A 25,607-nucleotide genomic window follows, 5' to 3' on the forward strand; every position below is an offset into this window, starting at 1 on the left:
TAGGGCAGGGAAGTTGGTGGTGGCGCTGGATCTCCGGGGGAGACCGTGAGATGCAGGAATTTCCAGATGGGTTGGAGTACCTGAGGCTAGGGGAAGGGGACAGGGCTACATTAGAAGGAGCAATACTGGAGCAGGAGATAAAGGATGCAATTGGGAGGATGCAGTCGGGGAAGGTGGCAGGGCCGGATGGGTTTCCAGTGGAATATTAGAAAAAATTCAAGGATAAGCTGGCACCCCTGATGGTGGGGATGTTTGAAGAGGCGATAGAGAAGGGGGTGTTGCCACAAACCTTGGGGCAGGCATCGATTTCACTGTTGCTGAAGAAAGATAAGGATCTGACGGAGTGTGGGTCGTATAGGCCCATATCACTTCTGAATGTGGACGCAAAAGTATTGGCGAAGGTACTGGCGGGTAGGCTGGAGGAGTGCCTCCCGAAGGTGATAGGTGAGGATCAGACGGGGTTTGTGAAAGGGAGGCAGCTGTTTTCAAATGTTAGAAGGGTATTGACGTCGTTATGGCACCGGGAGAGGGGAAGGAAACAGAGGTGGTTGTGGCATTGGACGCTGAGAAGGCGTTCGACTGGGTAGAATGGGGGTACTTGATGGCAGTTCTGGAGCGGTTTGGGATTGGACCAAGATTTGTGAACTGGGTAAAGCTACTATATAAGGAGCCGAGGGCGAGTGTCCGTACAAACAACATCAGCTCGAGATACTTTTCTCTCCACAGTGGGACGAGGCAGGGATGTCCTATGTCCCCCCTGCTGTTTGCACTGACAATTAAGCCGTTGGCCATTGCATTAAGAAGTTCGGGAGCATGGAAAGGAATAGTGCGGGGGGGGGGGGGGGGCGGGGGGGGGGCGGTGGGATAGAGCATAGGGTGTTCTTATATGCCGACGACTTGCTGTTGTATGTATCGGAACCGAGTGTGTCGATAGGGGGAATATTGGAGCTGCTTCAAGTGTTTGGGTCTTTCTCAGGGTACAAACTGAACCTAGACAAAAGTGAGTATTTTGCGGTGTCTCGGCCGGGGTGGGGAAGCTGCCATTCCATAGGGCAGGGACTCACTTTAGAAATCGGGGGCAGGGGGTGCAGGTTGCCCGGGAGTGGGGGGGTGCTCCGCAGGTACAATATCACTAGTTTGGTGGGGAGAGTGAAAGCGGATCTGGCAAGGTGGGATGGTCTCCCTCTGTCACTGGCGGGTCGAGGACAGGCGGTTAAAATGAATGTGTTGCCGCGATTTCTGTTTATTTTTCAATGCCAGGCGATTTTCCTGCCAAAGGCTTTTTTCACAGAGATTGAGGGAAGGATTACCTCATTTACATGGGGAGGGAAGGTGGCCAGAGTGAGGAAGTTGCTGCTACAGAGGGGAAGGCAGGCAGGGGGTTTGGGTCTTCCGAACCTGATGTACGACTACTGGGCGGCGAATGTGGAGAAGGTGGGAAGCTGGGTAATGGGGGTTGATTCCCAATGGGTCAGAATGGAGGAGAGTTTGTGCAGGGGTCGGGACTGAAAGCACTAGCAACAGCGCCACTCCCGATAGCTCCGGGGAAATACTCAGGGAGTCTGGTAGTAATAGCTTCATTGGAAATCTGGAGGCAGTTTCGTCAACACTTCGGGTTGGGGGCAGGGTCAAGGGAAATGCCGATTCGGGGGAACCACAGATTTGAGCCAGGGAGGTGGGATGGAAATTTCCAGAAATGGGAAGAGAAGGGGATTAAGAGCTAAAAGATTTGTTTCTTTGGGGTCGGATCGCAGGATTGAAGGAGCTGGAAGCGAAGTATGGGCTGGAGCAGGGAGAAGTGTTCAGATACATGCAGGTTCGAGATTTTGCTAGAAAGGAGGTACAGAGCTCCCAGAGGAACCGGCCTCCACATTGCTGGAGGAGGTGCTGACGACAAGGGGACTCGAGAAGGGGGTAGTGTCAGCGGTGTACGGAGCTATTTTGGAAGAGGATAAGGCACCACTGGAGGGGATCAAAGCAAAGTGGGAGGAAGATTTGGGAGAGGTTATAGAGGAGGGGGTCTGGTGTGAGGTGCTCCGGAGAGTAAATGCCTCCGCCTCAGGTGCGAGGTTGGGGCTGATACAGCTGAAAGTGGTATACAGAGCACACCTCATGAGGGCGAGGATGAGCTGATTCTTTGAAGGGGTAGAAGATGTGTGAGCGTTGCGGGGGGTGGGGGGGGGGGGGGCGCTAATCACGTTCATATGTTTTGGTCCTGTCCAAAGCTAAGGGCGTACTGGAAGGAGGTGTTTAGGGTAATTTCTATGGTGGTGCAGGTGAAACTGGACCCGGGTCCCCGGGAGGCCATATTCAGGGTGTCGGACCAGCCAGGGTTGGAAACGGGTGCGGAGGCAGATATCATAGCCGTCGCCTCGTTGATCGCCCGAAGGCGGATCCTGTTGGGATGGAGAGCAGCCTCTCCACCCTGTGCCCTGGCGTGGCGAGGGGACCTGTTGGAATTTTTGACTCTTAAGAAGGTTAAGTTTGAACTGAGGGGAAGCTCGGAGGGGTTCTACAATTCATGGGCATTATTCATTATGCACTTTAAAGAACTAGATAACATCGAACATTAGTTGGGGGGGATGGGGGGGGGGGGAGGATTGGGGGGGGAGGGGAGGCTGTGTATATTAAGGGTGATTATGGGTGATTTCTGATTCCTTTTTGTTATTTGGTTATGTAAACATGCGGGCTAATGTTTGGGGGTTGGTGGGAGGATGGGATCGTTGTTATTGTTATGTGGATTGACATATTTGTTGCTGATTATTGTTTATTGTTGGTGGGTGAAAATTTGGGAGAAAATGTGAAAAAGGAGACTAAAAATATATTTTTTAAATGGCATAATTGAAGTGGGGTGCAGCCAATGGAGCTCACCCATAGTGACGGTACCAAAACCAGACGGTACTCAACAGTTGTGTGTGGACTATAGAAAGGTTAATGCAGTTACAAGAACGGACCCTTATCCTATCCCACGTTTGGAGGATTGCATTGAGAAAGTGGGACAATCAGCTTTTATTGGTCAGGTGAACTCCATGATACACTCGGGGGTTCTCTAAACCCTGGCCCATAACAAGAGGATGTTTCCACTTGTCGGAAAAACTAGAAGCAGAGGATGCAATCTCAGACTAAATGGACGATCCTTTAAAACAGAGATGAGGAGGAATTTCTTCAGCCAGAGGGTGGTGAATCTGTGGAACTCTTTGCCGCAGAAGGCTGTGGAGGCCAATTCGCTGATTGTCTTTAAGAGAGAGATAGACACGTTTGTAATTAATAAGAGGATCAGGGGTTATGGGGTGAAGGCACGAGAATATCAGCCATGATTGAATGGCAGAGCAGACTCGATGGGCTGAGTGGCCGAATTCTGCTCCTATGTCTGTTGGTCTTATGGGTGGGGGTACTGTAGAATGCTGGTGACGCAGATTTCTTTGTGGTTGGATTTGGTTGAGGGCGGCGATGTGTGGGCTTGGAAACAAGGCGGGCCTGGAGTCGGCTGGATCTCCTCACAAAGTGGATATGAAGGATCCTAATAGGGGATGGCTTCAGATGGCGTCAGGATGGTCATGTGGAACGTGAGGGGGTTAAATGGTCCGCTAAAAAGATCCCAGGTATTTGCTCACATGAAGAGCTTGAAAGCCGATCTTCTTGCAAGAGACACATTTGAGGGCGAGGGATCAGACGAGGCTAAGGAAGGGATGGTGGGGCAGTCACTGCACTCAAATTTTGATCCAAAGTCATAGATTTCATAGAATTTACAGTACAGAAGGAGGCCATTCGGCCCATCAAGTCCTCACCGGCTCCTGGAAAGAGCACCCTACCAAGGTTAACACTTCCACCCTATCCCCATAACTCAGTAACCCCACCCAATACTAAGGGCAATTTTGTTCACTAAGGGCAATTTATCATGGCCAATCCACCTAACCCGCACATGTTTGGACTGTGGGAGGAAACCGGAGCACCCGGAAGAAACCCATGCACACACGGGGAGGATGTGCAGACTCCACATAGACAGTGACCCAAGCTGGAATCGAACCTGGGACCCTGGAGCTGTGAAGCGATTGTGCTATCCACAATGCTACCGTGCTGCCAAGCCGAGAGGGGTTGTGATCTTGTTTAACAAGTGGGTGCCTTTATGGATCCTGGGGGACGACTTGTCATGGTGAGTGGGGTTTTGGTGAGGGCAGCAGTAGTTTTTGAGTAAATATATTCGCTCCGAATTGGGATGACACAGATTTTATTAAGGAGGTATTAGCGGCTATCCTCGACCTTGACTCTCAACAGTTGATCATAGGGAGGTGACTTCAACTGTGGATTCAACCCGAGGATAGACAGGTTGAGCCCCAAGTCCGTTGTAACTTTGGGGATGGTGAAAGAGTCGGCAGTATTTATGGAGCAGATGGGTATGGGGTGGGGGAACCCATGGTGGTTTAATCATCCGAGAGAGAGGGGGGTTTTCTTTCTTCACTTGGGGTTTTCTTTCTTCACTCATGTGCATCGGGTATACTCCTGAATAGACTTTTGTTGTGGTGGGGAAATCGGTACTCCTGGGGCTGGTAGGGGCTGAGCACACTGTGATAGTAATATCGGATCATGCACCACATTATGTGGACGTGAGTCTGGAAACAGGTCAAGCCCAGAGTCCCCTGTGGAGGTTAGACACAGCGCTCCTTTCAGACAAGGAGCTCGGTGAGAAGGTAACCTCGGTCATTGGGAATTATGCAGAGTTCCATCAGAACGGGGAAGTCTTGCCCTCTACGTTCTGGGAAGCTCTGAAAGCAGTGATCAAAGGAGAGATAATCTCATACTAGGCCCATAGGGACAAGGTTGGGAGGGGAGTCAGGCACAGGTTAATTGACTCAATTCTGGGGGTGGACCAGCAATAATCCATGGCCTCGACAAAGGAGCTGTTAACAGAAAGAGGTTACAGATGGGATTTGATTTGGTGTGACCAGGAAGGCTGTGGACCAACTGCGTGGAGCATTTTATGGGTATGGGGAGAAGGCCAGCCATCTATTGGCTCGGCTGCACGAGAGATAGCCCAGGTTAAAGATGAGGGTGAAGGGCTGGTGACGGCTTGGACAAATTAATGGCGCATTTGAGACATCTTACCAGGGCTGTATAGGTCAGAATCCCCGGCAGAGGGCTTGGAGATGGAAGTTTTTAGACGGGCTGGAGTTCCTGGTGGGAGAGGGTGAGGGGACAGGTGTTGGAGGTGCGTTGAGGCTGGAGGAGGTTATGGAGTGTATCAGTTCCATGCAATCAGGGAATGTACCAGGGCCAGAGAGCTTCCCGGTGGAATTCTATAAGCAGTTTCCAGCATCACTGGCACCACATTTATTTATTTATTTAAAAAAATAATTAGAGTACCAAATTCATTTTTTCCAATTAAGGGGCAATTTAGCGTAGCCAATCCACCTACCTTGCACATTTTTTTGGGTAGTGGGGGCGAAACCCACGCAAACATGGGGAGAATGTGCAAACTCCACACGGATAATGACCCAGAGCCGGGATCGAACCTGGGACCTCAGCGCCGTGAGGCCGCAGTGCTAACCACTGCGCCTCTGTGCCGCCCTGGCACAACATTTATTGGGGATGTTCAATGGCTCTCTGTCATGTGGCTGCCCGGCCACGTTGACGCAGATCTCTCTGATCCCGAACAAGGACAAGGATCCGGTGGAATGTGGGTCTTATAGGCCTCTTTCCTTTTTGAATCCAGATGCAAAGGTGTTCGCTGCGGTTTTGGTTAAGCGTCTGGAGAGTTGTTTGCCGGAGGTGGTCTCCGAGGGCCAGACTGGGTTTAAGGTGCGACAGATGTGGGCCAATATCAGGCGACTCTGGTCATTCCCCATCCAGGGGGAAGGTGTCTGAAGTAATTATCTCCATGGATGCAGGGAAAGTTTTTAGCGGGTGGAGTGGAGCTGCCTCTTTGAGATTCTAGGATGGTTGGATTTGGGCCAATGTTTATCTCCTGGGTGCGGGTGTTATATAGTGTTCCCATGGCGAGTGTCAGGACTAATGTGGTGAACTCAGGATATTTCCTTCTGTATGGGGCACGAGACAGGGAAGTCCGTTGTTGTTCACGCGGTATCAGCCTCCCCGAACAGGCGCCGGAATGTGGTGACTAGGGGCTTTTCACATTAACTTCATTGAAGCCTACTCGTGACAATAAGCGATTTTCATTTCATTTCATTTTTCAATTGAACTCCTTGGCCATCGCACTTAGACTGGCGCATGAGTGGCGAGGTTTTGCGAGAGAGGGAAAGGAACATAGGGGGCTGGATTCTCCAGCCGCCGATGCCAAAATCGCGTTCGGCAAACGGCCGGAGAATCCCTGTTTCCGACAAAATGGGAGGCGGTGCCGCTTTCGCGATGCTCCGCCCCCTTGTGCGGTGTATCGACGGCCTCAGGACGTTGCCTGAGGCACACCCCCGATGCTCCATCCCCGACCGGCCGAGTTCCCAACGCTGTCGGTCGTGTGTCGGTCGCGTGTGGTATCATACGCCGGGAACTCGGCGCAGCAGCTGCGGACTTAGTCCAGCGCGACTTAGTCCAGCGCTGCTTAGTCAGCGTAGGGCCGATCCGCGGGCAGGGGGGACTTTGTCAGGGGTTGGGGGCACTGTTGGGTGGTGGTCCGGGGCTCACGAGGCAGCCAAAGGGGGGGACACTATTTCGCAGGCCGGGTTCACGAAAGGCTGCAGGCTACTGTCGTTCGCGTGCACAGGCACGGACCCAGCAATTCTCCAGTTTGTATCTACAGGTCGATCTGAATGCTCTATGCTGCTCGGCTGCTAGCCTCCAAACAGACGATCGGCGGCCGTTTTACGCCAAATTCTCGGTCGTAAAACGCCACCGTTTCCATGCCGGTGTGGGGACATAGCCTCAAAATCCGTGGACTTTAACGACAGAAAAACCAGCACCGCACCAAGACTGATTCTGCTACTATTGAGGAGCTAGCACCGGTGCCGCGTGGAACACATTCGATTCCACTGAACATGGTGAGGGATACACGAGGTCCGTGATCGACACTCAGGAGCTGACAAGCTGCAGCCGCACATACACATTACACTCCCTACACACACTTATCCCAGCCAAAATGATGGCACTGGTTGTGCTGGAGCGTGCCCATATAGCTGATGGGTCATCTAGGGCCGGGGGGCACCCAGAGGGGTGCCCTCGGGGGGGGGGGACACCTATACAACCCATGGCACTAAGTTCAAAGTGAGCTGTTAGTGGTGGGCACAGCTGCATGGCTGCCTTGCCGGCTGCGGCAATAGTGCTCCGTGCCCGTCCACCCCGACCCCAAAGCTCACCTCCTGACCACCCCCTCCCACTACTCCCCTCGGCCCTGGCAGAAGCCCCCCGGCACAACTATCAGCACACTATGCAATGTCGGACACCTGCCGTACCTCAGCAGCTGCCACGCCGGTTTCACGATTTTCAATAGGAAAGGGAACCACACCATCGGGAATCGCGGAGGCCCAGGAGAATACCGGGTCGGATCCGCTAATGATATGTAAATGGTGTCTACTGTACGTACGGAGTGAAAGGCATTGACGCCGTTTTCGAGGTGACGGAGAATCGCGATTTGGTGTCAAATCGGCGCCTGCTGTGATTTCCGCGCCGGAAGCTATTCTACGCCAAATTGCATTTCCCAATTTCGCTGTCAGCTAATGGAGAATTCCACCCAGTCTGTTTTATTGAAGTTGGTTGAGGTATAAATATTAACTAAAGCCAGAGTGAGTTCTATCTTATTTATTCTTTCATGGGATGTGGGCTTCGCTGGCTAGGACAGAATTTACAGCTCATCCCGGTTGGCGTTAAGAAGGTGACCGGCTTTTTGAACCGCTGAAGTCCATATGTGGTAGGTACACCCTCAGTGCTGTCCAGGAGGAAATTCCAGGATTTTGACCCAGCACAAATGGTATATTTCCAAGTTTAAAGGGTGAGTGGCTTCGAGAGGGCCTTGGAGATGGTGGTGTTCCCATGTGTATGCTCTCTTGTCCTTCTAGGAGGTAGAGGTCATGGGTTTTAAAGGTATTGTCGAAGGTGCCTTGGTGAATTACTGCAGTGCATCGTGTAGATGGTACACACGACTGCCACTGTGTATCAGTGGTGGAGCAAGTACAGTTTAAGGTGGTGGATGGGGTTCCAATCAAGTGGGCAGTTCTGTCCTGGATAGAGTCGCGCTTCTTGGGTATTGTTGGAGTTGCACTCATCCAGGCAAGGAGATAGTGTTCCATCAGACTCCTGACTTATGTCTTGAAGATGGTGGACAGGCTCTGGGGAGTCAGTAGGTGAATTACTCACTGCAGGATTCCATATCCACACTATCAATATGGGAAGTCCAGTTCTGTTGCTCACTCTCTTTTCGTAGAATCATTGAGTCCCACAGTGAAGAAGGAGGCCAGTCATCCCATCAAGTCTGCACCAACACCCAAAAGATGACCTCACCTAGGCCCAATCCCCCACCCTACCCCCATAGCCCCACCTAACCCTTGGCCACTTTGGGGAAATTTAGCATGGCCAATCTACCTGACCCGAACATCTATGGACCGTGGAAGGAAACCAGAGCACCCGGAGGAAACCCACGCAGACACAGGGGAACGTGCTGACTCCACACAGACAGTCAACTGAGGTTGGAATCTAACCCGGGTCCCTGGTGCTATGAGGCAGCAGTGTAAACCACTGTGCCATTGTGCTGCCTTAAATGGTCAATGGTAACCTCCAGGATATGATAGTGTGGAAATTCAGTGATGGCAATGCCATTGAATGTCAAGGGTGATGGTTAGATCCTCTCTTGTAGGAGATGGTTATTGCCTGGCACTTGTGTGGCCCAAATATTACTTGCCGTTTGTCAACCCAAGCAATTGATATTGTCCAGGTCTTGCTGCATTTGGACATGGACTACTTCAGTGTCTAAGGACTCGGCAATGGTGCTGAACATCGTGCAATGATCCGCAAACATCTGTACTTCTGACCTTATGATGGAAGATCATTGATGAAGCAGCTGAAGATAGTTGATACCTAGCCTGAGGTACTCCATCAGTGATGTTCTGGATCTGAGATGCTTGACCGCCAATCACCACAACCCTCTTCCTTTGTGCTAATTATAGCTCCCAACAAGTGGAAAATGTTCCCCCTGATTTCCATTGACTCCGGTTTTTTAAGGTTCCTTGATGCCATACTCAGTCAAATGCTACCTTGAAGTCAAAGGCAGTCACTCTCACCTCACCTCTGGCATTCTGCTCTTCTGTCCATGTTTGAACCAAGGCTGTAATGAGGTCAGGAACTGAGTGAACCTGGCGGACATAAGGATGAGGTGATAGATCTTGCACTCGGCAATTCTGGCCAAAAATTGTTTCAAATGCCTCAGCCTTGTCGATTGCACTGATGTGCTGTACAACCCCATTAGGCTGGGGATATTGTTGAGCCTCCTCCTCCCTCAGTGAATTGTTTAAATGTCCACCACCATTCACGTCAGAATGTGGCAGCGCTGCAGAGCTTGGTTGTGGGATTGCTAAGGGGAAATGGGGATACCTTTTTCACAAATAACCCTGTGCTCACTGACCTATATTGCCTCTGACTATATTGCTACCGACCTTGCTTAATTAAGCAAGGTCTCAATTTTAGTTTTCTCATTCCGTTTCCAAATCCTTCCATGTCTCACCCATCTCTCTTTCGGTAATGTCTGCCAGCCCCATTCATCCTTCTCTCTGTAATCTTCAACGCCACCCATCTCTGTCACTGTGATCTCTCCCCCAACCCCACCCATCCCTCTCTCTGTAATCTCCATCATCCCCACCCACTCTCTCTATGTAATCTCCACCAGCATACCTAACCGTCTCTCTGTAATATGCTCCAACCCTACCCACCCCTCTCTCTGTAATCTTCAACCACACCCATCCTTCTCTCTGTAATATCCTCCAAACCCACCCACTCTCTCTCAGTAATCTTCAACCCGATCCCCACCCATCCCAATCTCTAATATCCTCCAACCCCCCCACCCCACTCTCAGTAATCTCCTCCAACCCCAACCATCCCAACCTCTAATCTCCTCCAACCCCACAATCCTCCAAGATATCTGTGGCCTTTTAAGCATCCTCAATTTTAATTGTTCCACCGCTGGTTTCACGGTCTTCATATGCCTGCGCCCTAAGATGCAGAATTCTCTTACCAAACCTCTGTGCCTCTTTTATCTGCTTTAAGAAGCTCCTTAAAATCCACATCGACCAACCATTTGGTCACCTGTCCTAAAACCTCATTATGTAGCTCAGTAATAAGTTTTGTTTGATAATGTTTCTGTGAGATGCCTTGGGGAGTTGACATATATTAAAGATGCTGTATAAATGCAAGTTATTGTAAACTGGTGTCCCAGTAATATTGAAAAACTATATTGAAGGGCAAATTTGCAAGGTTGGTGGAGCCTTGTAGGTAGCCAGCATGGAGTGGGCGAAGCATGCGCCCACTACCTGCGATTTTCTGAGCCCTGAAAATCATTTCAGCTGAAAGGCAACATTCCAATTTATCTGCCTGGTGGTGACCTTGGGATGGGCCTGGAGTCTCCAGGAATTGAAGATCAATCTCCAGGAAACTGCCCCGTGCAACCCTCGAGAAAAATCTTCGGGACATTAAATATATATATTTTTTGTGATATTCTTTTCTCTTTCCCAGATACAAAAATATTGAAAATGTGGGGAGGGTGGGCGGTGGGAGGAGGGGGGCTTGGGGAACGAAGGCTGTTCGGCTGTCGGTCAAGCATCATCTAATTGGGTAATGAGTCTTTTTGCCTTCCAGTTGGCCTAGGAAGGCCGGATATCACAAGGATGGAGGTGTTGGCCAACTAATGGCTGGGGCCATTTGTGTGATTAAACCTCCGTAAATATATTTAATCACAGTTGGCAACCCTACCCTGGGGCCTTGCCACGGCAGGAAACATTTTACCCAGGATTGGGCAGCTCATGGTTAAGTCTCTGGGTGCTTCAGATGTTCAAATACTCCAGGAAGGTCCTTATAGTCAATGATATCCGCAGCTCAGGTCCAGAGTGGCGAACTGGAATAGGGCCCTCTCTGGCAGACAACAGAGTGGCGAACTGGAATAGGGCCCTCTCTGGCAGACCACAGAGTGGCAAACTGGAATAGGCCCCTCTCTGGCAGACCACAGAGTGGTGAACTGGAATAGGCCGCTCTCTGGCAGACCACAGGGTGGAGAACTGGAATAGGGCCCTCTCTGGCAGGCCACAGAGTGGAGAACTGGAATAGGGCCCTCTCTGGCAGACCACAGGGTGGAGAACTGGAATAGGGCCCTCTCTGGCAGGCCACAGAGTGGCTAACTGGAATAGGCCGTTCTCTGGCAGACCACAGGGTGGAGAACTGGAATAGAGCCCTCTCTGGCAGGCCACAGAGTGGTGAACTGGAATAGGCCCCTCTCTGGCAGACCACAGACTTGAAAGTCTGTTTTGTGCAAATTACAACAGATATATTTCTGATTATGCTTTCTTTCTGTGGATGTAAGGGGTGACTTTCATCAGAAATGACTCCTTTTGACTTGCTTTCCCCTTTAAGGCAGTGGCCCGCCTATGAATTGGAGTGTTAGGAATTGGCTAGTTTCGGACAAGTAGAACAGGGTAAAAGATTTGCACAAAATAACAGTCAATAAATTGATCAGTCCTACCAGCTAAAAACAGTACAATTGACCAGGAAGCTAATTAAGTTATTGCTAATGACACCCATGGAGATCACCATGGCAATGACAAGAGTTGCCGACGGCAAATACAATGTTCTCATTTCACTGATTCCCCAGAGAAAGTGAAACTGTTGCTGCTTACCTGCCAGCTCTCTCTGTTCTGGACTGACTTTGCCCGCTGCTAAGATCATTGGCACGCTGCCAAAATAGCCGTTTGAAATCCCCATTAGCAGAGAGAAAACACACGGCCAGGCAGGATGATTGAAAGTAGGCCGGTCACTTGGGAGCACACACAGGAGGAAGAGTGGGATAAAGATAACCCGGGTGCAGGACCAGATGAGGAGATGAATTCCCTTCCAGTCATATGGTACAGCCGCAAGTATCTGTGACACCAAAAAAACACAAGAGGTATCGAGTAATGAGCAAATTGCACTTTCATACTCCGAAGCAGAGAAAAGTTATTTTAGTTGTGACTCCTGCTGAGGGGCACAGCTCCGGTACTGACTATCCAAGGCCTTGTGTTCGATCGATTGGCCCAAATTTTTCGCAAAGCCAGAAGGGCTCCGAATCTTAGTCAAAATGGCGCTGGAAGTCCTGCCACCTCAAACCTAGCACGCACCATTTTCGGCAGTTGTACTTTGCACATCCATGGTTCTTGGAGGAGGCTGTACATGCAGAAGTATAGCCTCCTTTAAACAAATGCAACTTTCATCACTGGAATGTCCAAACCACGGCTCTAGAGCTTTAGACTTTTGAAGAAAAGGTATGCTGCCAGAGTTATTTGGAGAGTTTTAGATTCTCGTTTCGGAGAGGTAAGGAGCACCTTTGAGATTTTTAAGAGTAGCCATGAATGCGTGTAACAGTGGATAGGCCCAGTGGAATTATTGACCCACCAAATCATTTAAGTACCCAAGTCCTTTAAATTTTTGAAAAAGAATACACAGTCTGCTGTGGCTTCATGCAATTTCACCATCTATCTGTTGACACAGCCCAGGGATGTTATTATATGATTAGAGCTACGTGACTCAATCCACAACCAATCATTATGACAGTAAGAAGTCTTACAACACCAGGTTAAAGTCCAACATGTTTGTTTCAAACACTAGATTTCGGAGCACTGCTCCTTCCTCAGGCTCCTTCCACATTCACCTGAGGAAGGAGCTGTGCTCCGAAAGCTAGTGTTTGAAACAAACCTGTTGGACTTTAACCTGGTGTTGTAAGACTTCTTACTGTGCTCACCCCAGTCCAACGCTGGCATCTCCACATCATAATCATTATGACAGTAAGGGCCTCCCATTTGACAGTTTATTTTAAACAGTGAGGTCTGCACTTAGAACGTCATGGATGGGATTCTCCGAACTCTTCTCCGCGCCGGCCACGGCGGAGCCCTACAGGGGCCGGCGCGGAGAAGAGAACCCACCCCTGCGCATGTGCCAAAATACGACGGTTGGTCTGCGCATACGCGGAATCACGCAGGCGGTTCTGCGCATGTGCAAGATCACGCCGGCCCTTTGCCACATGCGCAAACTTGCCCCATCCCTTCGGCGCTGACTGGAACGGTGCCAACCTCTCCGCTGTCCACCTTGCCCCCGAGACAGGTGAGAATTCCTCACTTTGGGGGCCTGTTGACGCCGGAGTCGTTGGCGCCAGTTTTCCCGTCGGCGTGGGGACTTAGTCCCTGGAAGGGAGAATCCTGCTGTATGTATCTCACCATGGCTCCTTAGGTCTGCCCATGGTGGATCCGGGGTGGGTTGGCATGGAGTGCAGACTGGTAAATGGTGGAGGGTGAGGAGTACAGGCTGCCATGAGTTGTTCATTTATACGTTAGGATTGCCAAGTCTTGTTGAAAGTATTCTTGGAGGTTTCATCACATGACCTCCTGCCTCCTACTGTCCTGGCCCCACATTCCTACAATTGGTCGCTCAACACGCCCGTCAACATAGCTGAATGCCTTCCCTGGCCAATTGGAAAGGAAAAAGGTTCTTTTTTCCCCAGTTGGATGATCCTTGACTACCAGTCACATTGAAGTATCTCCCCTTTCTCCAATACTTTCATGAATAATGAACAGAGGTGTTCAAAGAAAATAAAAATAAAAAACTCTTATCTTCTTAATGCCCCTCTGAGTTTTCTCCTGGATTCCCGTGGATGGTTGGTGGTCCCACCTTGAACCACTACTGCCAAGTGACTGTGGTGAATGTTTGTTCGATATAATTGCAATCTTTCGTTGCTTTCTGCCACTCAGAAACCAACATGGTTCAGGACGTTGGTTCACCACCACCTTCTCAAAGGCAACTGCAGATGGACAATAAATGCCGGCCTTACCAAAGATGCCCACATCCCAGGAATTAATCAAACAAAAACATTTTGGGTGGGATTCTCTAGTCCCCCAGATCCTGGGGCGGGATTCTCCCCTACCCGGCGGGGCAGGTGGTCCCGGCGGCGAGGAGTGGCATGAACCACTCCTGCGTCGGGCCGCCCGGAAGGTGCGGAATCCTCCGCACCTTCAGGGGCTAGGCCTGCACAGGGGGGGTTGGCGTGGCGCCAGGCTTAGTGCTACGCCAACCGGCACCAAAGGGCCTCCGCCAGCCAGCACGAGTTGGCACATACGCGGGAGCGCCAGCGTGTGCTGGTGTCACCCCAGCGAATGCGCAGGAGGGTTCGTCTCCACACCGGCCATGGCGGAAATCCACAGCTGCTGGTGCGGAGGGAAAGCGTGCTCCCACGTCACAGGCCCGCCCGCGGATCGGTGGGACTCGATCGCGGGCCAGGGTAGGGGCACCCCTGGGGCCAGATCCCACCACACTGCCCCAAGGACCCCGGAGCCCACCCGAAGTGCCAGGTCCCGCCGGTAAGTGCCAGGTCTAATTTATGCCAGTGGAACCGGCCTAAAACAGGTGGCCACTCGGCCCATCGCGGGCCAGAGAATCGGCGGGGGGGGGGGGGGGGTTGCTGCCAGCGGCTGCCGACCGGCGCGCGCGATTCCCTCCCCCACCAAAACCCCAGTGCCGGAGAATTCGGCAGCCGGCGGGGCGGGATTCACGCATCAGCCCCCCCCCCCCAGGCGCTTCTCCGGCCCGGCGAGGGATGGTCGGAGAATCCCGCCCCTTGTTTCTTGGTGGCAGTCCTTTCACTGGCTGTGGGATTCTCTCTTCCCGCCGTTTGTCAGTGGGAAACCCGTGAGCAGGGGTGCACTGCTGGCGGGAACAGAAAATCCCAATGGCAAGAGAATTCCGGTTCTGACTTTGCAACATTGAGCATCAGGAGAAGATTGGACATTGATACAAATCCTGGGTGGGATTCTCTCAGCCCGGGGCCAGGGTCGGAGAATCGCCGGGCCGAGCGAGATTCGCCTGACACTGCCCCGACTCCGGTCTGCCGATTCTGCGGTGACCGGAGAATCGGCGCCATTGGTGCCGGAGCGGCACCTGAGCACCCCCTGGCGATTCTCCGTGCTGAATGGGCCAAGTGGCCACCATGAAAGCCTGAGTCCTGCCGGCGCCGTTCACATGTGGTTTTACCCGGCGGGATCATGGTGTCCATCCTGCGGGGGAGGGAGGGTGGGTCCGACCCCGAGGGGGGACCTCCACCGTGGCCTGGCCCACGTTCGGGACCTACCGATTGACGGGCCGACCTCTCCTGGTTGGGGACTCTTTTACTCTGCGGCGGCCCCTGTAGCCCTACGCCATTTTGCAGTTTGGGTGGAGTGGAGCTACCTGTGGGAGGTATTGAGGAGGTTTGGGTTTGGTGAGGGATTTATTAGGTGGGTGAGGCTGTTTTATAATGCTCCGGTGGCGAGCGTGGTGACGAATGGGAGGAGGCCGGAGGACTTTCGGTTGTACCGGGGGATGAGGCAGGGGTGCCCCCTGTCTCCCCTGCTGTTCGCGTTGGCAATTGAACCCCTGGCCATGGTGCTGAGGGAATCGAGGAACTGGAGGGGGATTGTGCCGGGGGGGGGGGGGGGGGTATTACGGGGTTTGTGTGGGCGCACAAGACCCCGAGGGTGAGGAGGGTATTCTTGGAGCGAAGCAGGGAGGTGGGTGGATTGGCGCTGCCCAACCTGTGTGGGTATTACTGGGCTGCGAACGTGGCAATGATTCGTAGGTGGTTGATGGAGGGGGAGGGAGCCGCATGGAAGAGGATGGAGGCAGCGTCCTGTGTGGGCATGTGTTTAGAGGCGCTAGTGATGGCCCCATTGCTGCTCCCGCCGGCAAGGTACTCTTCGAGTCCAGTAGTGGTGGCTACCCTCAAAACCTGGGGGCAGTGGAGGCGTCATCGGGGGGAAGTGAAGGCCTCAGTTTGGTCCCCGATATGGGGGAACCACCGGTTTGTACCAGGGAGGATAGATGGAGGTTTCTGAGTTGGCACAGGGCAGGTATCAGGCAGATGGGGGACCTCTTCCTCGACGGGAAGTTTGCGACCTTAGAGGAGTTGGAGGGGAAGTGGTGTCTCCCCCCAGGGAATTCCTTTAGGTATATGCAGATTAGGGCGTTTGTTAGGCGGCAGGTAGCGGAGTTTCCGCTATTGCCGCCAAGGGGGGTTCAGCATAGGGTGGTCTCGGGGACGTGGGTCGGTGAGGGTAGGATCTCTGCAATTTATCAGGTGATGCAGGAGGGGGAGGAGGCCTGGGTGGAGGAGCTGAAAGCGAAGTGGCAGGAGGAGTTGGGGGAGGAAATTGAAGAGGGGACGTGGGAGGATGCCCTGGGGAGGGTGAATTCCTCCTCCTCTTGCCCACGGCTTAGTCTAATCCAACTAAAGGTGCTGCATAGGCGCATATGACTGGGACCAGGCTGAGCCGGTTCTTTGGGGGTGAGGGAGGGAGGAGGGGGGAGGGAGGGGGGAGAGCTACGGGTTCGTTACGGGGATTTGTTCTCATGGTTTTATGCTTATTTCTTTTTCTTGTTAATTTATTGTTTTTGTATTGGAGGGGAGGGGTTACTGCTTTTATTTGTTGTGATAAAATTTGTTGTTGAAAATTTGAATAAAAATGATTTTTAAAAAAAATCCTAGATTAGGTTAATGTCACCAAATACTGCTCTCTTCTGCACACACAGGTTATCTGTAAGAGGTAACAATGAACGTTGACAGGGATATCAGAACTCGCATTTATGGAGTACTTTACCTCAAGAACAATACACAGTCAATGGGTGATTGTTTTGAAGTGAAATCACTTTTCTTTTCCAGGCAAAATAAATATTTTTAGTTTAAAGTACCCAACTCTTTTTGTTTTCCAATTAAGGGACAATTTAGGTGGTCAATCCACCTACCCTGCACATCATTTTGGGTTGTGGGGGTGAGACACATGCATCCAAGGGGAGAATGTGCAAACTCCACAGCCCCATGCTGAAATCGTATTTGGCACGGGGTCGGAGGATTGACTTTCCTGACGGAATTGGGCCCGGCGCCGCTCTGACGAAACTCCGAGCCCTGAATTTCCGCACGTCTGCGAATTAAGCTGCGTGGCTGGGGGCCATTGCCAGAGGTCCGTCCAGCGAACCTCTGCTCCCGACAGGTCGAGTTCCCAACGGTGTGGAACTAACATGGTCTGGCTTGTCGGGAACCTCGCGCGGCGGCTGTGGACTCAGTCACTGGCCACCCTGGTGGGAGGGGGTGGAAGGATCGGCCCCCGGGTGGGGGCCTCATGGGCAGCCGGGGGGAGATCATGCCGGTCTGATGCAAGGACGCGCGGCCGATTGGGGGCGCCTAGTTTCTTTGTGCTGGTCCGTGGTCCAAGTCCGCCATGGTGCTCGGAGTGGCTGCTGGAGGCCGCCGCAGTGCGCATGCGTGGACCTGGAACCAGAAGTGGGGAGGCCCATATCCGCAGCCAAAGCTGCGTGAAGCTCCCCGGGTCCCTGCTAGCCCCCGAAGGTAAGTGAATCAACTTTTATTTTTTGTAAGAAACTGAGGAGTTCAACGCCAGCGATTTTACTCCGGGGTGGGGACATAACCCTATTTTGAGAGAATCCAGCCCAGTGACTCGGGGCAAGCAATTTCAGAAAAGGGACCAAACCTTCGGTAGCAAATGTGACAGCATCTGAATGTTTGCATATGACGGTGGCTGAAAACGAGGAGGGCTTATTGTGCTAATGTGCAATTAAGGACATTATTTGTAGTTAGGAAGCAGCATTCTTGACCTTCCGAAACTGGAAGACTTTCATTAATTTAGCATTTATCGTTACCTCAGGAAGTCACAATGCTCGTTGCACAGAAATACTTTGGAAGTGTAATCACTTTTTTTTTTTTTTTTTAAAGTTTTTTTTTATAAATTTAGATTACCCAATTATTTTTTCTATTAAGGGGAAATTTAGAGTGGCCAATCCACCTACTCTGCACATTTTTGGATTGTGGGGGCGAAACCCACGCAGACACAGGGAGAATGTGCAAACTCCACACGGACAGTGACCCAGAGCCGGGATCGAACCTGGGACCTCAGCGCCGTGAGGCGGTTGTGCTAACCACTAGGCCACCGTGCTGCCCTGGAAGTGTAATCACAAGTGTGTGGGGCGCTTGGCAGCCAATTCACTCAGAGAAAGCTCCCACCAATAGAATTATTGGCCAGGTTTCTCCATCTGTTCATGGCAGCGGGATACTGTGGTCCCAATGCTGTGAATGGGAAGATCTGGCTGAGCGCCAAATTCTCTGACCTCGTTCGCAGTGGTAGCGGGGCAGACTCGCCCGACCATCAAAACGGGCGCATAAGTGTTTAAAAAGTACAGTATCGTTATCATTGACAAAACTAATGTGGAAAGACAATGTTAAGAGTTCAAAGCTTTTACCTTTCCCACAAAATCAGACAGGTTAAAAATGGCCATGATTAGAATCGGCAGCCACTCCCCCAAAGTGCAGTTCCGAATTTCAGACTCCAGTCCAGGAAACAGGCAGAGTGTGATGAAGTAGGCTAGAGTGATGGAAAGCATGTATGGCCAAATAACCCGAGCCACGATGTATCGGTGCAGCATGATATCTACAAGAGAAGAAATGACTTGGAAATCAAACAAAACAAAAATCCGTTAACAAATGTATTATTACAACAGAAAATATTTTGATGCATTTAAAATGATCCTTCAAGAACTGATTTGGAACCAGGGTTAAATTCCAAAATGCTCTGATCTGGACGAGTACCAATTAATTCAGAAAAATCTAGATTGGACATTTTCAAACCATGAAAAGTTGGAAGCGTCCATCTCTTTGCTTAAGTGGCATGATTAGTGCACGTTACAGCACTGAACCCATTTTAGTTACAAGCATATCAGTTCTTGTTGTTCTAGAAGTTTTTAACTCCATCAGTGCATCAACTGGGAGTGTCTGCTCTCACATTGTCTCAGTGGGTGGGTGTTTATGGTACAGATCAGGAAGATCCCACGCCCGAACCCTGGTAAATACTGATAAAGCCAACATCGGCCATTGAAACAGTGCAGGCACAGCACTTGCTCAGTTAGGGACTTTATTCAGTTAGGATTTCTGACACTCATCCATTGTCTCTTTTAGATCTGATCGGGTAGGATAAACCTCGAACAGTATCTCCTACAACCAATTGTCAGGATTTCGTACAAGAATCCCAACAATTTACAACATGTAAGACTGCAAAGGAAGAAGACTAAACCACAGGAATGTGACTCTGACCAATAGGTTTCTTTTATGCTCAAATAAACTTTAATTTAAAGACAGAATCAATCGCATTAGCAACACAGTAACAGCTTTCCAATTAACAGTTAAAACTGTTCTTAAATAAAAGGGACTTTTTAAAACTCATTATCTACACCTGCCACAGTATATTCCAATTAAGCAACCCAGTACAGGTCAAATGCCACTTATAAATAAAGTTAATAATCAGGGTTACTTGCTTATCTTTGCAGACCTTTTTTGCGGGGGAGGGGGGGGGGTATAGGAGTTGTGAGGAGGATGCAAAGAGGCATTATGGGGATTTAGACAGGCTAAGTGAATGGGCAAGAACATGGCAGATGGACTATAATGTAGAAAAATGTTAATTTAACCACTTTGGTAGGAAAAACAGAAATGTAGAGTATTTCTTAAATGTTGAGGGATTGGGAAGTGTTGATGTCCAAAGAACAAAGGTTCATAAGTCACTGAAGGTTAACATATAGATGCAGCATGCAATTCAGAAGGCAAATGAGAAGTTGACCTTTATAGAAAGAGAACTTGAATACAGGAGGAAAGAAGTCTTGCTTTTTTAAAATTAATTTTTACGGGATGTAGGCTTCGCTGGCTAGTGCCCAACCCTAATTGCCCCTGAGAAGGTGGTGGTCAGCTGCAGTCCATGTGGTGTAGGTACACCCACTGTGCTATTAGGGAGAGAGTTCCAAGATTTTGACCCAGTGGCAGTGAAGGAACGGCGTTATATTTCCAAATCAGGATGGTGAGTGACTTGGAGGGAATCCTCCAGGTGGTTCTGTTCCCTTGTATCTGCCACTCTTGTCCTTCTACATGTAGTGGTTGTGGGTTTGAAAGTTGCTGCTTAAGGACCTCGATGAGTTCCTGCAGTGCATCTTGTAGATGGTACACATGGAGACCATAATTGTGCACAGTACTCCAGGTGTAATCTCACCAGGCCCTAAACAACTGCAGCAATTCGCACCACTGGCTGCTACTGTGCGTCAGTGGTGGAGCCAATGAATGTTTGTGGAAGGGGTGCCAATCGAAAGGACTGCTTTGTCCTGGATAATGTTGAGTTTCCTAAGTGTTGTTGGAGCTGCACTCATCCAGGCAAGTGGAGAGTATTCATCCAAAGAGTCGGCAGGGAAATCCTCTCTGGCCACAGGTGAGGTGTCAGAGGACTAGAGGACAGCTAATGTCAAGAAGGGAAGCAGGGAGGGCAGCACGGTGGCGCAGTGGTTAGCACTGCTGCCTCACAGCGCCAAGGTCCCAGGTTTGGTCCCGGCTCTGGGTCACTGTCCGTGTGGAGTTTGCACATTCTCCCTGTGTCTGCGTGGGTTTCACCCCCACAAGCCAAAGATGTGCAGGGTAGGTGAATTGGCCACGCTAAATTACCCCTTAATTGGAAAAAATCAATTGGGTACACTAAATTTCAAGAAAAAAGAAAAAAAAAGAAAAAAAGAAGGGAAGTAGGGAAAAAAGCAAGTAATTACAGGCCAGTGAGTCAAAAGGGCAGCACGGTAGCACAGTGGTTTGCACTGCAGCCTCACAGCAGTAGGGACCCAGGTTTGATTCCAACCCCGGATGACTGTGCGGAGTTTCCACTTTCTCCCTATGTCTGCGTGGGTTTCCTCCGGCTGTTCTGGTTTCCTTCTACAGTCCATAGAGATGTGCGGGTTAGGTGGATTGGCCGTGCTAACTTTCCCCTAGGTAGGGTTACGGGGGGGGGGGGGGGGGGGGGGGGGGGGGGGGGGGGGTAGGGTGGGATTTGGGCCTTCGTATGGCGCTCTTTCAGGGGATTGGTGCCGGCTCAACGGGCCGAATGGCCTCCTGTACTGTATGGATTTGATGATAATATCAGTGGTAGGCCGGATATCTGAATTGCTGGCCAATCTGATTGGCTGTCTGCTCTGTCGTTCCAGTAGTGCCAAAGTAGCAGTGGACTGCATTGGGGTGGCAGTGTAAGCCTCTGGGAACAGGTAAGTGAGATTCGCAGTGCGGGAGGGGAGGTAATTGCCCGGGTTGGTGGGCCTGAGATGGGGTGCAGAGTGGGGGTTCTGGTATTATTGAGGAGGCTGGTGGGGAGGAAGAGAGCAGCCACAGGGGGCCAGATCCTGTTGGGGGTTTGGGAACGATGTTGAAAGGAAACTGTTAATGGAAGCACACCTCCCCCTCCCACTCACCCGCCCCCCAACCTTCCCGCCTGAGACCTTAAGCTTGGCCACATTCTGGGGCACCCCTTGCCCCAAACTCCTCCCACCTGCCTGAAAATTCAATCTGGGTAGGATACAGTCTCTCCTTAAATAATCATTCATAGGCTCAATATCGCTGATTCCCAAAAAGGACAAAGACCCAACCGAATGCAAGTCCTACAGGCCCATCTCACTCCTCGACACAGATGAAAGATCCTAGCGAAGGCCCAAGCGAGGAGAGCTGTGTGTCAGAGGTAGTCGCGGATGACCACACGGGCTTTCTCAAGGGCGGGCAGCTAACATCGAACATCAGGCGCCTGCTGAACATGATAATGCGCCCATCCGGGGAGAGAACACCAGAAGGGGATTTTAACAGTATTGCAGAGTTAATGTAAACCTACTTGAGACACTAATGAAGATTATTTTTATTATTATTGAGTGAACATCTCCTCGGACGCAGAAAAGGCCTTTGACAGGGTCAAATAGAAGTACCTCATAGAGGGACTGGAATGGTTTGGATTTGGCCTAGCATTAACCTCCTGGATGAAACTACTGTACAGTGCTCCTTTGCCAGCATACGGACAAACACCACCAGCTCTAGATACTTCCGGCTGCATAGAGACATGAGGCAGGGATACCCACTGTCCCCGGCATTGTTTGCTTTGGCAATCGAGCTGTTGGCTATTGCCCTCAGAGCGGCGAAGGGAGGGAGAGGTACCCAAAGGGGACAGACAGCATGAAGTCTCTCTCTATACAGATGACCTGCTCCTCTACATCTCGAACCATTGGGCCAGTATGGAAGGGATAATGAAACTTGTAAATGAGTTCGGAGCCTTCTCAGGCTACAAGCTTATCCTGAGAAAGAATGAGATCTTCCCTGTGAACCTACCTGGGGGAGGGACAGAGCTGGAGAGACTGCCATTTAAACTGGCCCAGACCAAATTCCACTACTTGGGGATCCAAATAGTCCACGATTGGACACAAATCATTAATGGAACCTTACAAGTCTGGTGGAGGAAGTCAAAAAGGACACGCAGAGATGGGCCTCACTCCCACTCTCCCTCTCAGGGAGCATACAGATGACCAAAATCAACGTGCTGCCCAGGTTCCTCTTCCTATTCAGATTTCTCCCGATCTACATCCCCAAGGCATTTTACAACACAGTCAACAAGCAAACTGTGCCATTTGTGTGGGTCGGGGGGGGAGGGGGGGGGGGATTGCCCATCGGAGAATCCTGTTCGGTTGGTGATCAGCAGCACCACTGCTGGCTGTCTGACCTGTCGGAATTTCTCAGGAGGAGAAAATTAAATTTGCCATCCACAGATTGAAAGGAGGCTTCCATAGGTCATGGAAGCCTTTCACCAACTTGTTTCAAGATTGTCCGTAGCCAGCAACCAGTCGAGCCGGGGGAACGGGCTGCCGTTTGGGGGGGGGGGGGAGCGGTGTGCAGTGGGAGGGCCGGGGGGGAGTGAGGCAGTAGGGTGGGGGAGGGGGAGGGAGGTGGGTAGGGGAGGGCTGGGTGGGGGGGTGTGAGGCAGTGGGCAGTGGGGTGGGGGAGGGCGCTGGATAGTGGGAGGGTCGGGGGGAGTGATGCAGTGAGCAGTAGGGGCTTTTATTAGAAAGAGTGAGCATGCCCAGTAACCAAACTAAAACAAAAATGGAGGCGGAGTTTATTGATGAACACCCCAATTTACAAACCGTTTTAAACCATAAACACACTGTTCAGAACAGGCTGTATAGAGTGCAAAGGGAACATGGATGAGTCTCGGGTCTAGGCCATTGGGTAGACAGAATGATGGATCAGCTATTTCATCTGGGAAGAAAGATTTGTGCTAACAGTAAGTGACGGAACCTTAGCCAATCAACATTAAGTGCTGACCTTGCTCATGCTGCTCACATCCCAGAAATGAACAAAAATATAAACTGGGAGTGCCCAAGTGGTGTGGAATCTGAATTACTGAATATCAGTGATGAATACCGTCTGACCAAATGGATTATTAGATATGGTACTGGGAATAGAGTGAGTGGTAACATAATCAAATTTGACATTAGACTAAAAATCAATATTCAGATGTACAGCTTTCAATAAAATATGGGAAGAGTTTAAATAAATTAGGCTATGGTAATATAAAGCAAACTCAATTGAGAATTGGAAAGCTTTAAGAAGTGCTTGCTGAATGAGCAGGTTAGCTGCATACCAAGGACTTGTAAATGCAGGCCAAGGTAATTTGATCCTCTACGGGCCAAAATAATACAAAGAGGATTCAAACGCAAAAAATACACATTACACATCCCGTCGGGAGAAAGATGCAGGAACCATGGGGAAGAATGTAAAATGACAGTCAGGAGGTCAAGGAAGGAACTGGAACTGAGTCTTACTTTGAAAGCTAATTGTAACAATGAAAAGTGCTCTCATTCCTGTAACAAGAGTCATCCAGGAAGAACGGAGAACCCTTTAGGGTACAGGGTCACAGAACGGTTCTGTTAAGTAGAAGGCCATTCAGTTCATCATGTCTGTGCTACCTCTCCGAAGGAGCAATTCACCTCGGGTCACTCTCCTCCCTTCTCTCCATGGCCAGCTTAATTTCCAGATTACAATTCAATTCCTTCTTAAATACCCCCTTTGAACCTGCCTCCATCACACTCTCAAGCAGTGCAATCCAGATTCTTTTTAAAAACAAAATTTCCAATTAAGGGGCAATTTAGCGTGGCCAATTCACCTACCCTTGCACATCTTTGGGTTGTGAGGGCGCAGACACGGGGAGAATGTGCAAACTCCACATGGACAGTGACCCGGGATCGAACACGGGCCCTCGGAGGCAGCAGTGCTAACCACTACGCCACCGTGCCACCTGAACCACTCGCTATGGTTTCTCAAGTCGCCATCGCTTCTTTAGCCAATCACCGTAAATCTGTACCATTTGGTTCTTGACCCTTCCACCAATGGGAACAGTTTCTCCCTATCTACTCTGTCCAGAACCCTTCATGATTTTGAACACCTCTATCAAATCTGTCGTCAAAACAGAGGATGAAGGAAAAATAGTTAACGTGTATTAAATGATTGCCTCTTAGAAGCACTCACTATTCGTAACGTGCCAGTCAACACGGGAGGGTCAACGATGAAATCGAACGGCCAGCATGTTTGCCCTCCAGTGTTTGCCTGGGCACCATACAGTTGTCAATCAACTGTTATTTTCTAATCCGTTGGCTGTGAGTGAGGCTCCAACATTACTGCAGGCCTCAAAAACAGATATATCCAAGGATGTCAAGTGATGGAAAGGGAAAAATCTACTTTCCCACGGTGCAAAGATGTGCAGGTTAGGTGGGTTGACAATGATAAGTTGCTCATAAGTTGCCCAAGGAAGTGCAGGCCCGGCCTCATGGGAGAGTCAGAAATGAAAGGGTGGTCTCACTGGGTTGGAAACTAGTCTCCATTCTCAAGAAAGAATTCAAAACCGGCTAACTACACATCTATTATAAACGAGTGACTAACAAAAGATAGAATTAGCCATTTGACTAGAATATAGAGGATTACCTCATGGAAAATATAAAGATAGAGGCAAGCGGGAGTCAAAATGGTTTCAAAAGGGTCAGATCCTACCTGTCGAACCACTTTAATGTTTTTTCAGGAAGTGACACTGCAGGCAGATACTGAAAATTCTTAAAATATAGTAGCTACCTAGACTTCCAGAAAGGGTCCATGTGAAAGATTGTGCATAAACTTAAAGCTAAGCAAAACCTAAAGGTGGATACCGAGTTGGTTAGCGGAGGGTTAGCAGTGAGTGCTAGTTCAGGAAGTGATGTCAGGCTAGGGAGAGGCACTGAGTGGAATGACCCAGGATTCTCCAGGACAGGCGGCAATTCTATTTCTGATCGACGTCAATGTTCTCGGTTCAGGTTGCACTGTACACCTATTGAATTTGTCACATTGGTGAATGACACCAAATTGAGTGGGTTTTGAGATGTGCAGGGATCAAGCATCAAAGAATCTAGCATTTAGTGGTTAGCAATGCTGCCTTACAGCGCCAGGGACCCAGATTCAATTCCGGCCTTGGGTGACTGTCTGTGTGGAATTTGCACTTTCTCCCTGTGTCTGCGTGGGTTTCCTCCGGGTTCTCCGATTTTCT

At 50.4% G+C, this 25,607-nt stretch overlaps 1 protein-coding gene across 6 annotated transcripts in view; it reads right to left on the bottom strand.

The window, feature by feature from the left end:
* The window catches only part of LOC119978712 (equilibrative nucleoside transporter 4-like), a 230,429-nt gene that overhangs the window by 15,602 nt on the left and 189,220 nt on the right, over positions 1–25,607 (bottom strand). For 4 of the 6 annotated variants that reach the window (XM_038820540.1, XM_038820543.1, XM_038820538.1 and 1 more), the window contains exons 9-10: positions 18,451–18,656; positions 11,820–12,060 (exon numbers count right to left, since the gene is read on the bottom strand). In XM_038820540.1, the coding sequence (XP_038676468.1) occupies positions 11,820–12,060; positions 18,451–18,656 (447 nt within the window). The remainder of the gene's footprint in view (positions 1–11,819; positions 12,061–18,450; positions 18,657–25,607) is intronic. The other 2 variants (XM_038820541.1, XM_038820542.1) reach the window with 1 other exon arrangement.

Source organism: Scyliorhinus canicula, chromosome 15 (assembly GCF_902713615.1).
Source record: "Scyliorhinus canicula chromosome 15, sScyCan1.1, whole genome shotgun sequence".
NCBI classification, from domain to species: Eukaryota; Metazoa; Chordata; class Chondrichthyes; order Carcharhiniformes; family Scyliorhinidae; genus Scyliorhinus; species Scyliorhinus canicula.